The sequence below is a fragment of the Electrophorus electricus genome, chromosome 1 (assembly GCF_041902795.1).
Source record: "Electrophorus electricus isolate QZ-2024a chromosome 1, ASM4190279v1, whole genome shotgun sequence".
NCBI lineage: Eukaryota > Metazoa > Chordata > Actinopteri > Gymnotiformes > Gymnotidae > Electrophorus > Electrophorus electricus.
The window spans coordinates 39,300,630-39,314,927 of record NC_137497.1 but is presented as its reverse complement, the minus strand read 5'-3'; the positions used below and the strand labels follow the sequence as shown (position 1 = coordinate 39,314,927).

Sequence of the window (14,298 nt, the reverse complement as noted above, 5' to 3'; positions counted from 1 at the left end):
CATCAGGTCACATTTTACAGGAAAGCAACCAGTGTGCTCCGAAGCTGAGCTTGACTCTAAACTTAACACAATGCAGATTTCTGTTCCCAGACTCTCCTCTGGGTGCATTTTACTATACAACAAAAGATGTCTTAAAAGGTACTTTGCATGTGCTAATCAGAGGGAAAGAAAGGAGGAAATTATTTAACTGCTCAGTTGTGAAGCAGATCTCAGATCTCAGACCTTTATCATAAGATTTGGTTTGTTGGGTGGATCTTCTCTATTTAACAGGATTGAGGTTTTTGATCCCTGAACCCACAGTCAGAGTCTCTTCTGAGAAATTAGTAATTTAAAAAGGCAGAAGGCATAAAGGCAGAAGTGTATCTTATCTCTATAACTATAGCTTCATTTGTTTTGTATTCCGTAGGCCTACCATTGTGTTTGCAAATTCCAAACATGTGGCTCATAAAGTGGTTTTGCATATGAACAGACTCATTTGTCAACTTTAACAATATAATTACTTTAATTACAGACAATGATGTTTAATAAGCATGCTTAGCATACAGGATAGAGCAAATTGGTGGACAGACTCTGCAGAGACAGACTCTGCAGTGTGAGACACCAAATGACTTGGTAGACAAGGTGTTGATATGGGTGCGCGTGTCATGGATTGTATGGCTGTGGGCGGGTTGATTTTGCCTACCTCAGCATTGTGCTGGAACTCAGGACCAACTCAGGATTGCGCTGCAGTTTAGTAATTATTTAATAATAAATACAGACTGATGAATCATGTTACAGTGTCTACTCGCAGGGGCATAGCACCTGTACATAGTCCCAGCAGAAATGAAAGGAAAGAACACTGAGATAAATGAGCCATATCATGGAAGACACAGTCTGGTAATATTTATTTTCACAACAACAGAGAGTACACCTTAGACACCAAAATTAATTTACTTCTGAGGTTTTTATAGGCCCCCTCCATCTAAGGAGGGCTAATCAGATCCACCATTACCCACTGCCCCTGGCAACATGTAGGAGGAAAGTAGTATAGAAAGGGTCTGTTTAACTGTTACTGTATATAGTAAAATTAAACACATTTTAAAGTAACTTTTCTGGACTAAAGTGGCAGGTAAATTTCCCCCATTGAAAGATGCATTCTCTAAATAATGGGTGATTAGTTTTAAGACGTCTATACTAATACACTGCCTGGCCAAAAAAAAGGTCACCACCTGGATTTAAATAAGCAAATAGACAAGAGCCTCCCATTGGATAATTACTGCATGGGTGATTATGTTTCAGCTGGAAACAAGTTATTTAACTCTAACTGATGCAGTGAGTAGCTTCTCATTTGTTAAACAATCATGTCGAAAGACACATCCTGTGGTCATGGAAAAGATGTTAATCTGTTTCAGAAGGGTCAAATTATTGGTATGCATCAAGCAGAGAAAACATCTAAGGAGAGTGCTGAAACTACTAAAATCGGGTTAAGAACTGTCCAACACATTATTAAAAAGTGGAAGGACAGTGGGGAAACATCATCTTCGAGGAAGGAATGTGGTCGGAAAAAAATCTAGAATGATCGTGATCAGCGATCACGTAAATGTGTGGTGAAATCAAATGGTAGAAAAACAACAGTAGAACTCAGGGATATGTTTATTAGTGAAAGTAAGAGCATTTCCACATGTACAATGTGAAAGAAACTCAAGGGATTGGGACTAAACAGCTGTGTAGCCTTAAGAAAACCACTTATCAGTGAGGCTAACCAGCAAAAACGGCTTCAATTTGCTAGGGAGCATAAAGCTTGGACTCTGGAGCAATGGAAGGTCATGTGGTCTGATGAGTCCAGATTCACCCTGTTCCAGAGTGATGGGCACATCAGGGTAAGAAGAGAGGCGGCTGAAGTGATGCACCCATTATGCCCAGTGCATACTGTGCAAGCCTGTGGGGGCAGTGCTATGACCTGGGGTTGCTGCAGTTGGTCATGTCTAGGTTCAGCAACGTTATGTGTCCAAAGAATGAGGTCAGCTGACTAACTGAATATACTGAACGACCAGGTTATTCCATCAATTGATTTTTTCTTTCCTTATGGCACAGGCATATTCCAAGATGACAAGGCCAGAATTCATTGGGCTCAAATTGTGAAAGAGTGGTTCAGGGAGCATGAGACATGATTTTCACACATGGATTGGCCACCACAGAGTCCAGACCTGAACCCCGTTGAGAATCTTTGGGATGTGCTGGAGAAGACTTTGCGCAGTGGTCCAAATCTCCCATCATCAATACAAGATCTTGGGGAAAAATTATTGCAACTCTGGACAGAAATAAATGTTGTGACATTGCAGAAGCTTGTGGAAATGATGCTACAGTGAATGCATGCCGTAATCAAAGCTAAAGGTGGTCCAATGAAATATTACAGTGTGTGACCTTTTTTTTGGCCAGGCAGTGTATAAGGCACACTTCTTTATTGTCTTCTTCAGGAACCTCATGAAAAACCAGAGAATTATGGCTGTTAGCAATGTGTTTGTATCTGTTTCCAAACCACACTTGTTTTTATATATGTCTGGCCTCCTAATATATGGAAAACTTCTACCAAGCCATATGCAAGGCCAATCTTGTCTAAAAAAAAGGTTGGATAAAACATGCCAAATGGCCAAAATCATTTTAAACTGCAGCCAATGACCATATACAGTGATATGTTCAATTTAAAAAAAATACTCTTGTTACCTCCAACCTTATCATTATAGTTAAATTTGGAGTTTTACAGTAGGGTTTTTAGATGCTTCTGGACCGCCTGCTTCCAAAGCCGCTCCTTGCCAGGTAGGAGTGGCTAGCCAGTAGAGCTGACTAGTATGAGTCAGCAACAATAGAGCTTGCAGAGGACTGGGACAAATGCTCCACGGAGGCATTGGGAGCAGCTCTAATTAGTGCACAGTAAAGAGGGGATACGGAAGCATGTCTGCAGGGCCATTCCTGGAAGACCTGCATGCCAGCGCACTTTGAAGTTGCCCAATGAAGAGAAGACATGCTGCTGACCAGCATAGCATGTCATTAGTGTAATGAGGACAGGCCTCTCGGTAATGGCCGGAGCAAAGCAGACGCGCAAGTACACGTGTAGTCCTGAAAGGTGGGAAAAAGAGGCAGAAGGTGTTGAGTTACATTGGTATGCAAGGGTACATGTGAAACTGTCAGGTGCAGCTATAATAAGGGGCAATTTATTTAATGGTGACACGCTTTTTGCTTTAGTGTTCCCATGTGTGCTTGTAGCTACAAGTTATCTAAGATCAGTTTTCATACCTGGAGACTACAATCAAGAGGGACTAAGATGGACAGATGGCATGAGAGAACAAGAATTATGCTGACCTTTTCCAGAGTGGATCAATGGATGAAAACACTGGCATTTATGAGCTAAATCACAAAACTTAGCTGCAGTTGCATAGACAGTAACTGGCATTTTTTTTTTTGTTGTAGAGATGCAGACCTGTTTCTCTTGGAGTCCCGCCAGTTGTGGGCAACAGAAGAAGGCTGGCTGGAGTTTGACATCACAGCCACCAGTAATCTGTGGATAATGAGCCCCAACCACAACCTGGGTCTGCAGATCAGCGTAGAAACCAGCAGTGGTAAGATGCAGGACAGAATCTGACCTAGGTTCAGGTCCTGCAAAGTTGGAGTGTGTGTCATACCTAAAAGCATCAGCAAACCCCACAGCATGCCTGAAAATAAGAGATTAGGCTTCTCTTCCCCACATAATTAGCAAGCCCATCAGGGTGATGGACAGTGTGCAGTGCAAATAACATGGGGAGTGGTTATCAATGCTGTTCCCAGACCAAGAAACCTTCCAGTGTGCATTTTTCATGTCCTGGTCTAACGCACTTGTCTCAAATCATGAGGTGATGACCAAAGGTCTCCCTGAACTGAATCAGGTGTGTTAGAGAAGAGGAGCAATGTGTAGGGCTTGGGTTCCACAGAACTGGCAGTGAAACTGCAAAACTACATCCTATAAAATATTCATTGAATGACTTTAAATGTGCCACTGGTGTGTGAGTTCATACAGGGAAACATTTTTGACATGGGCTCTAAAAATGTCTTAGGCTCTTTAGCTGTCATATGATGTGTGTTTCTGTCTTGACAGGCCAGAACTTTAGTCCTAGAGAGGCAGGACTGGTGGGCTGGAGTGGAGCACTGGAGAGGCAGCCCTTCATGGTGGCCTTCTTCAAGGTGAGCGAGGTCCACATCCGCACAGCCCGATCCACCGGGAAACGCCGGCAACAGAGCCGCAATCGCTCCACTCATCCACAGGAGGTGCCAAAAGGACCAGGACACACAGGTCTGTCACAGAAACGCTACTACCTATACCAAAATTAACTCTCAGATAAGGCTTAAAAATTATACGCAGGTGTCTTCCTCATTTTTTGATACTTCCAAGGAATGCTTATCTTAGCAATCTCAAACCAAAGAGTAGTTTCAAATGTTTAAGTAAACAGCTCACCACATCTGTGACATGCTGTCATTCCCAAGCACTCTTATAATGACTAGATTTGTAATGAGTAATTTTCCATGATTTTTCTCAAGAAGCCATAGGGGAAGTTGGAGAAAATCAGAAGGAAGGTACTAAGGAAAGTATTTGGGCTTGGCTTCTAATAGGCAATTTGTTGCTGCATGTGAAACAATTACAAGTGTGTTACAACTAAGGTTCAAGAGAAAGACCAGCCCTTTTGCTTTCATGCTCTTTTGTAAACACGCTTGACCCTGACGTGGTTTTATTCCAGATACTCCTTATAAACTATTCTCATCTTATTTTTTCTTGTCTTTAGTCTACTGCTGTCCAACATTAGAAAACTATCTTTCTTAGGCTAACTGACTTCCATTCGCACCTGTCATTAATTATATATATATATATAAACTCTTTATTTACATTTAATCTTTATTTTTAATGTAAAAATTTTTTTTCTATACATTTACATTTCACAGTGGCTGCATAGGTATGTACTTATTATAATAGTATCCTTGGAAGATATGAAATCATTGAATTTTTGTGAAGAATGAAACACAATTCCTTCCACACTTCCTTCCTGCGTTTTGCTTCTCTTTTCTTTTTTTGGTGTGATATGGCAGAATTGCTCAATGAATTGTGTGCATGTTAGACAATTGCCTCTTGGTACCAGACTGGTTGGGACAGCCGTTGGCGGAACAGCGGTTGAGGTCTAAAGCCAGAGTCTCTGTTTCTCATTACATCACAGCTTTGAGGTGGTCTTTGTGTTATGTGCAAGCTGGGCTTAGGAAGGAACAGAAGGCTTAGCGCTAATACCCATTTGATTCAGCACTAATTTAGCTAGCATTTGGGAGCTCAAACCATATTGGCCCTGGAGGTTAAACATGTGAACATGCATAGTGAGACACATTCATGGACATTATTGACTGATTTGAGCTTCTACAGTTCCCACCTTTAACAGAAAAAGAACATTTCACCATCAATGATAATTTATTGGCTAATTTTCCATTCAGTCTGTTATTTAATTTCTCAACAATGTTCTGACAGAATTAGAAGGACCTGGGTAGACCTTTAGCTTTGCTTTTGCTAAAAGGAGCATTCAACTTACATTCTAAATCAATAGCATAATTGTTAACAAGGACCTATAAGCTGGCCTGTCACTACTTCTGAAATCTAAGTACTAAATACTAGTACATATGCCGGACAAAACTCAGGTAACCTGTGTATGTGTTCACTCTTCAGACTGTACTTCAGACATTTTCACATTGATAGCTCAATAAGTAATCACATCAGTCTACCCAAGCCAAACAGTAGTGGTAAATTTCCAAAACCTCTAAACCTTCTATTCGATGTGTTTTTGTCCTGTCCTATGTAATCCAAAATCAGTCAGTAGTCTCAAAATGGCCTACTCCACTTGGGATAGCTGGAGCACAAATATTTAGATTCTGAGCAGGAAGTTATGAGACCCATGTGATAGCAGTCCTTCTGTTACTCTATTGGGCTGGCATATGGTTCCAATACCACATCACATGTGATGAAGGCGCACTGTGACATTCTGCACGTTGTGCATCTTCCCCATATTGAGATTCACTAGTGAACAATAACCCTTTGTTTACACTCTTTTTTCTTGAATGTTAAGGCTGTTCTTTTGGAACCACCACTGATGCTTTTCTCCGTTCCTTGGGCTCTATTCCCAGTCTGTCCTGACACAAAGGCATTGTTTAGCCTACAGTTCAAGCTTCGGCTCTCTTTCGCAACTTTGGGTACCTAGAAAACAAACAGAAAAAAGAACAGCCAACACCTTCAAAGATAATAATGACCGGTGTGCCTTGCAGTATGTGCTGGGCTGACCCTCACCTCAAGAGACGTTAATGACCATCTTGCATTACTCAGAGTGCTGTTCCTCAGCAAGACCTGTAATTAGTGCTGGGCCGTCATTAGTTGCTGTGCTAAAGCGCTTACGGGGCTAAGAGTATTGCTTGGAGAATTCTAACACTCGACCGTTCATGCTGCAGGGTTTCAACTGGGCCACCCTCCCAGCCTCTGCCTGATGTCCCTCTAGTTATTCCTTTTGTTTACCGGCAGTGTAATTAGACATCGCCGTGCTCCAGAGAGAGGCGCTTAATAAGGGCAGTGATGAAAGACAGGAAGAACGATAAACTTTACATAGACACAGAGGACAGTAATGTTCTCTTTCAAGTCTTCATGGGAGCAGGCGGGAGAGAAACGGAGACCTTCCTCCCTCTTCCTCTGTGGCTGCTGGGTATCACTCGTCTCATTTGTACATATGATATGACATCATTCCTACAGTTGAGATATAGTACTTGTGTAGTTGGGAGGTGGGGATTTTTTTCTTCTGAATGCCTGACCAGCCACTTAAATAATTCAACCCTTAATATGTGTAATAAAAAGGTCTTCATCAGGCTTTTCATTTTTAGGGGTTATATTAATATTTATTTTGTTTTTATTGCCCATTCAAGATTTCTCATTCTGGAGAGTGATTCAAAGCCATAAACCAGGCCTAAGATTTAACAGGTAATAAAGATACCATGAAAGATAAAGATAAAGTTACCATGCCTTATCACTGAGTTGGAAAGGTAAGTGTGCTAAGCAGGCCTGCTTTCCCAGGCTACGGCTATGATGGGAGGGGTGTGCAGGCTGGGTGTACAGCAGCTATGGGGAGGCCCACAGGGCCCAGCTCTCAGCAGTAGCTGTGTGGCATTAAGTTTTTATGGGCAGGAACAGGGGAGGTGTTTTATGGGGTACCACAAATCTGGCCTTTACAGTCAATGAAACAGCACACTAAATATCTGCTTTATTTCTCTTAAAAAACTCCCTGGCTGTAAAAATTGGCAGCAGTAACAAATAAAATAGTAGTAGTAGTAATAGTAGTAGCAGTTGTGGTGTGTGTGTGTGTGTGTGTGTATGTGTGTGTGTGTGTGTGTGTGTTATTATATGTTTCTCCCCTGGTCAGTCATTTAATTTGAGGTCCATTTCTTTCATGCATGCCGACATTAAAATCACATACAAGCCTGCTACTTTAGAGTACACATTCCCACAGAGTATGTATGTGAGAGAAACGTTTTCCTATTATAGGGCCTCGGATAGGTGTTTATCTGTGTGTGCGTGTGCACTGAGGTGGTAGAGCAGTCTCAGCCTATGATTTGGATGGGCGTAGATGGTCTAAGACTGTAAACTCCCACGTAGAATGTGCTCAGATGGGGGTTGGTGTGAAACTGCAGAAGCACGGAGGATCAGAGGGAAGGCCGTCCCCGGGGTGCTGCAAGGCGCCTGGGGCCACTCCTACTGGCCGATTTATCTCAGTAAATATTTCCCTTGCCAGGCTGGACAGAAAGAAACAAGAGGGGGTTACTTAAGGGACTGCAGTTTCATACCAGAGGTGCTGGATACAAACTGCAGCTGAGACATTTTACCACGGAGAGCCTCTAAGAGCCTTAATGTTTCACTGTGTTTCAGACCAGTAAAGACAAGTAAAGCTTTTACTGTCACACACAAATGGGGTTTCAGTATGATGAGTGAAATTTGGGGCCTTCAAAAAGCATAACTAAGCTAAAGCTCACTGATACATTTTAAGTACATACCAATTAAGACATTTCAAAATCTTTGTTAGCTTTAGCATCAACCCAAACCCCAAGGAGTGTTTTTCTGGCTAATTATATATGAAACACATTTAATATTCCTGGAATATGAAGTGTGGTGGAAAACATCACTTTAGTGTCGATTTTTAATTTTTTTCTTTACATCCTAGAACTGCCATTTGTCAGTGCAGTGGGAAGACGCCTTTGCTCCTCTCTAGTGTGTGTAATCTGTGGTCTGCCAGGACTTGTCGCTGGTTACTGAAGTCCAGGCTTGCAGAACATTTAAGCTAGGAGCGCCAAGCCTTCCCTCCTGCAGAGATTAGCAGAGATCTCAGACACCTTCCAGTGTGGACATACTGACATTCTTAATTAGATGAGTCACCTGTGGTGGATTAAGGGTGAAATTAAATTTTGACCAAAAGGGAGATGTTGGAAGAGCTCCAGAATCAAGGATCAGAAACGACGCTACATGAGCTTTTATGCATCTCACAGGCTACAGCAGCACTTCCCTCATACTATGGATAACATATATATCTAATAGTTAACATATCTTAGAAATGGATTAGAAGTGGATTAGAAGTATCTTTTACTTTGTTAAAACCATTTTTTTTAAAATTATAAAGCCCTTCATGCACTGAAGCTGATGTGTGTTAGTGGAGGAGGGGCACAACAGCATGCAGCACAGTCTCAGCCTGATGAATGAAAACCATTGCAGTAGAAAGTGCTCACTACATGCCACTGACTACATGACACCATCTAACCACTGCAGCAGAAAGTGCCATCTTCTACTGACTCTGTGACATGATTGAATTACTGCAGGGGCAGCTCAGCAGTTAAAGTATTAGACTTGTAATTAGAAGATTGCCAGTTCAAGACCCGTCACTGCCAAACTACCACTGTTGGAAACTTGCACAAGGCCCTTAAGCCTCAATTGTGCAATTTGTACTCAGCTTTGTATAAAAGTGTCTGCTAAATGTTGTAAATGTAATGACTGCATGACAGAATCTCAGAGGCAGGATATGATGTGGCCCTAGGCAGAGGGGTGGGAAACACCTGGTGTGTGTGGGCATCAGCATGAATAGTGGACTGTAACCTTACATAGTGGACTGTAGCATAGCTTCGAGTCACTGACTGCACTGCACTCTGCTGCTGACTCACATAATGTAGATCTGAGGTCATTCCAAATGTTTATGGATGGAAATCTGTATATCATAGGTTATGGTCCAGTTATGTATAATGGTCACATAATTATACGCATATCACTATTGTGATTTTTGATCTACCCACATGAAGGCAAAGCTCTTTTATTTGTAAAGTACTAAATTCAGTTGGCTGACATCATAATGCCTTTACAGTTCTCAATTAGACTTCTCATTAGTAAAGGATTAGTCACTTTTCTGAAACAAAAACGAACACTGCATTCATTCTCAGGGCCATTAAGACTGTTTTAGTATGGGAATACTTTTCAGTGTGTTGTTTGTGTGTATGTCTGTGAGTGTGTACTTGATCAATCCCACTCTCATACAGTGACCTGCCAATCTCTCAACTGACTGAGTAAATCATCTGTAATGCCAGCCCACGTGAGCGGAGGTGGCGACTGACTCTTCGTGTCCTGACTGTGAGTGCTCTCACTCACAGGCTGGCCATAGCTCAAAGCACCACGCAGTGGTGCTGAACTGTTGCTGAGGTCTGTCCATGTGCTGGAAGGCCAGAGCGCTCTTTTCTGGGTGGGGACATAAAATAACAGGAAGTGACTGCGTCTGGTCTAGGCTGATATCATATGCCGGGCTCTCCCTTTCCTTTCTCCACATCTCTCCCTTTCTTTTTATTTTATGAGTAAGAAATAAACTTATTTCTGCCATCTTTTTTTCTTCTTCAGATTTCCCCCCCCTAATGTGCTAAAAAACCCCAACAGAAATACAAACTAGCGGCGCGGGCTGATGGATGGCGGGTTCATAGGGCATATGTGCACAGCAGACATCAGGGTTTTAGATCAGGACTGAAAACAAAGCCAGAAATGACCTTCAGTTCTGCGCATGCATGGGCACATGATCATACCATAATTGTCTGACATGACAGGGAGAAAAGCTGCCTAAGAAAAAACTCCACTAACACAACCACAGAAAAATAAATGCCTCTGTCAGCACGTCAGTGTTTGATAGAAGTCTCTCTGGAAATGGATTCGTTAATGTATTTCAATAATTTTTCTCTAATTTTTTGTTGATCCTCTATTGAAAAAGTCCAATTAATTCAAGATATCTATTCAGTTTTTCTAAACGAAATAGCAACATGTTTGAATCGGATGTACATGAACTAAATTTAGAGAGCCTGCTTCATGACGCTGAATTGCATCCAGCCCTGTGGTTATGAAGTTAAAAGCTGCCCAGGCCTCTCTCAGCCTGCTGTGGGAGTTCATGAAAGTCTTCTCACGCCTCTTTTCTCTCCCACCAACAGATTATAACAGCAGTGATCAGAAGACTGCATGCAAAAAGCACGAGCTGTATGTTAGCTTCAGAGAGTTGGGCTGGCAGGTGAGACACACACCCACACCAACATGCAGGCTCATGTCTGAGATCTGGCGTGAGCATAAACAAACACAGGGTAGCTAGCTCATGCCTGTCCAAGTCATTTTAACATGGCTCAACTAGCATGGGATAAACATTCAGAAAACCCAAACTTCTGCTCCGATCCAGTCATTTTAGATCTGAGCTGGTCTTTCGACTCAGCCCAACTTTTTTTTCTTCCTTCATTTATTGGAAGGACTGGATCATTGCGCCCGAAGGCTACGCCGCTAACTACTGTGATGGAGAGTGTTCGTTCCCGCTAAACGCTCACATGAACGCTACCAACCACGCCATTGTACAGACACTGGTAAGTTTGGCTAAAGTTGCCTCCTTAAATATAGTCACCTTTAACAGCAGTTTATGTTCTAGAGCTTGTTTCTTCAGACAAAAAATAAAACAAGCTTAAAGAGCTTGTTATGCGTTTTTCTAATAATACAGGTGTTATTGGCTATTACTGGCTAAATGACTGTTCAAATCACGCACCTGACAAACCAACACCCTTCTGTACCTTTCGCTTTCCAGTGCATTCGGTATGCTACTGGGATTTGGACTGATTCTTGCTTATTACAAACACAATACAACACAATTTTCCTTACATGGCATGTGGAGCATAGACGCTTCACACAAGGGCACATTTTTGACTACGCTTTTATGTAGTATATGGGCTTATATAACTACTACATGCAAAATTTATATGTATAGTTGTGACATGATGGCAAAAAACAAACGTGCATTTCAAAGATGCGAGGAGGGACCCAGACATTAGTCCTCATAGGACGCTAATGCAAGGTGCTGGTGGCTGGAACCTGTGGGTTTAAACAGGCGTGAAGGTAATGACGGACAGGTGTATGCGACGGTGAGTGCGAGCGGGGGAAAGATTGGGACGCATGATTGGTGTTTTCCTGTCTGGGTGCAGGCCGGGGCGTGACATAAGTAAATGTAACGAAGCCGGTCTTTGATGTCTGACCTCCGGAGCCCGTGTCCCTGTTGCCGGCAGGTCCACCTGATGAACCCGGAGAACGTGCCGAAGCCGTGCTGCGCTCCCACCAAGCTGCACGCCATATCCGTGCTCTACTTCGACGACAACTCCAACGTCATCCTGAAGAAGTACAAGAACATGGTGGTGCGCGCGTGCGGTTGCCACTGACGGCGAAGACGCTGCGCCAGTTACCCCCCCCCCCACACCACCACCACCACCACCACCACCCCCCGCCCAGCGGCTGCAGCAGTGTGCGCGTGTGAGAAGTAACAAAGGGAAGTGCAGTGCGTAACAAAGTGTCCGAGGTATGCAAGTCTGAATGCTGTCGCGCGCGTGCACGTCGTCCTCCTCAACCTGGCCATACTGGATGCGGGACTGTTAAGGACTGTGTGAGGAATGTGCTGCTCTCCCTCTCGTTCACACACAGTCCGCTCTCATGTGCCACCTCCTACCCCTGCTAACTCTGGAAGCTATGGACACCGAGACCTGAATATAGACAGTGCCCAAAACGTTGAAATGTCACAGAAACATATTACCCAAAATACATTCTATATTTTATAAAGGTATTTATTCTGTATTTGACTAACCAAAGCTTAATATCGCAGACTGTCGAATTCTAATAACATCCTGATTCATTCACATAAATCTGGAGACATTTGGTCTTCCCTGTTCTCGATCACCTGTCCACCCATCCAAAAGTGAAACAACTGAACTTGGTTGAACTATTTTAGGTCTTAATAAAACAACTTATTTTTATTCTCTCAATATTTGCTCTGCACTACCTGTGGTTTGCTTTAGTCAGCCAAAGAAAGTGGTTACAGGCATCAAAAGAACCAAAACATAACTATTATTCTGAGAGACTGAACTGCTCTTTTATTAGCCACACTTGAAATACAACAATTCTATCATTTTTCATGAAACACCTGCTTTTGGCCTACTTACAGCCTGAAACTCGACACAAATGCAGTAAGGAGGTACAGTTCATCTCACATGTTTAGCTAAGCTGCCTCCAAAAGACCTGCCTCAGTCTGTTGGCTCAAATGTGCTTCTGGTTTTCTAGCGGTGTTGTCAATATTTACTGTTTGTTACTCTTGGTTGTCAAAATACTTCACATGCAATTCTGACTGAGCATTGTTCAGTGGTACAAGCATAAATTCCAACACAATGCAGAAATGTTTTTTGAAAACAGCCACACATCATATACCTCGTGAACTGCTGTTTATATATTTCTTAATCGTGTTTAGATGTCTTGTTTATCTGTATTTTTTCTAGGTTATTTATTGCACTTCTTGCAAAATATATTTTAGTGAAATGTAAACTACAGTAACAACCAAGACAGCTGTTTTTGGGGAAAAAAAACAATTTATTATGAAATTTCTATTACAAGTTTAAAATTTTTAACAACAACAAAAAAACAGCAAAAAAAAAAAAAAAAAAAAAAAAAATTCACAGGCAGTGTGTAACTCTCAAAAAACAACAAAAAAAACAGCTTCAAGCCCATCATCCAAGCCTTCACCCTGTTCCTCTGCAGTCTCCCTGCACCGTCAGCCTCCCATAAACACTGCTTCCCTCTCAGTGCTTGTTACTCTTTGTTCTTTTAGAAAAAAAAACAAGAAAGAGCATATCAGGGGGAGACTAAAGATTCAGGAAGAGAGAAAGGTGTGGGTTCAGCGTGACCATACACATGTTCACAAGGATCTGCAAAACTCCAAACACACTTCCATGATTAATTCCATGATTGGCATCTTTAGTTACTCGTGTTGGGTCACATGATGCTGCGTTCATATACACCTGTCTTATACAGAAAAATGAAATCAGGACTCCAGAAGACCTCATGCACTGCACAATTCTGTGTTATTTCCCTGATCAAATCCAACTGACCTTGCTAAGGAGCAAGATTAAGTAAAACACACTGCGCCCCCCTCCCCAAAAATAAGATTGTGCCAAGCATGGATTTCCTAGGACAAGGACTACAAACTGCTATACTGTGCTATAGGTTAGCCCATTCTATAGTATAGACACCACAGCACAAACCAGTCATGATTAAGACAATGAGCCACATGGAGAAATTTGGTGAAATAAACTGCATTTTCCCGTGCCGTTAAGAACATGTATACAACTCTTTTATGCAAGACAAGAACACTGAACAAAAAGGTACATTTTGTAAATGTAAAGACATTTTGCAATGAGGATGACCAAAAGGTGGAAAGAAAAGGTGGAAAGGAGGAACATATGGTCTTTAGAGTTTTAAAAATGTTCTCCCTGAGAGCCAGGCCACAGGCTTCTTCTTACAGTAAAAATAGACCAGGTTGATTTTCCAAGCACTGTAAACATAAAGGCCAAACTGTGCCTTAAAAAGCAACTCATTTTCTAGTTGCAAAACTCTTCCACTCTCATACATGGTGCAATAATCTAAAAATTCAGTGATTTTAAATGGTTAAAAAAAGACTATAATCTTATTCATCTTTGTGTCAAAAATATAAATGAAGGGTGGGTGTAATCAGAGTTTCTATTAATTGAAAAACTGGGTGTCAATCACAAGTACCATTTCCTCTCTATGGTCCACAAAGTGACAAGAGCTCAAGTGAAACCAAATACATTCATATTTCATCTATGGATAAACAGTAATTGCTCTCACTGACAAGGCATTGGGCAAGAGTGGAAAGAAAGAAAGAAAAAAACGTGCTT

At 41.9% G+C, this 14,298-nt stretch overlaps 1 protein-coding gene across 1 annotated transcript in view; it reads left to right on the top strand.

The window, feature by feature from the left end:
- Positions 1-12,375, top strand: part of bmp6 (bone morphogenetic protein 6) — a 31,638-nt gene extending 19,263 nt beyond the window's left edge. The window contains exons 3-7 of the mRNA XM_027013639.3: positions 3,448-3,596; positions 4,109-4,303; positions 10,522-10,598; positions 10,828-10,938; positions 11,629-12,375. Of these exons, the coding sequence (XP_026869440.2) occupies positions 3,448-3,596; positions 4,109-4,303; positions 10,522-10,598; positions 10,828-10,938; positions 11,629-11,778 (682 nt within the window). The 3' untranslated portion in view covers positions 11,779-12,375. The remainder of the gene's footprint in view (positions 1-3,447; positions 3,597-4,108; positions 4,304-10,521; positions 10,599-10,827; positions 10,939-11,628) is intronic.
- The last annotated feature ends 1,923 nt before the right edge of the window (positions 12,376-14,298 follow it).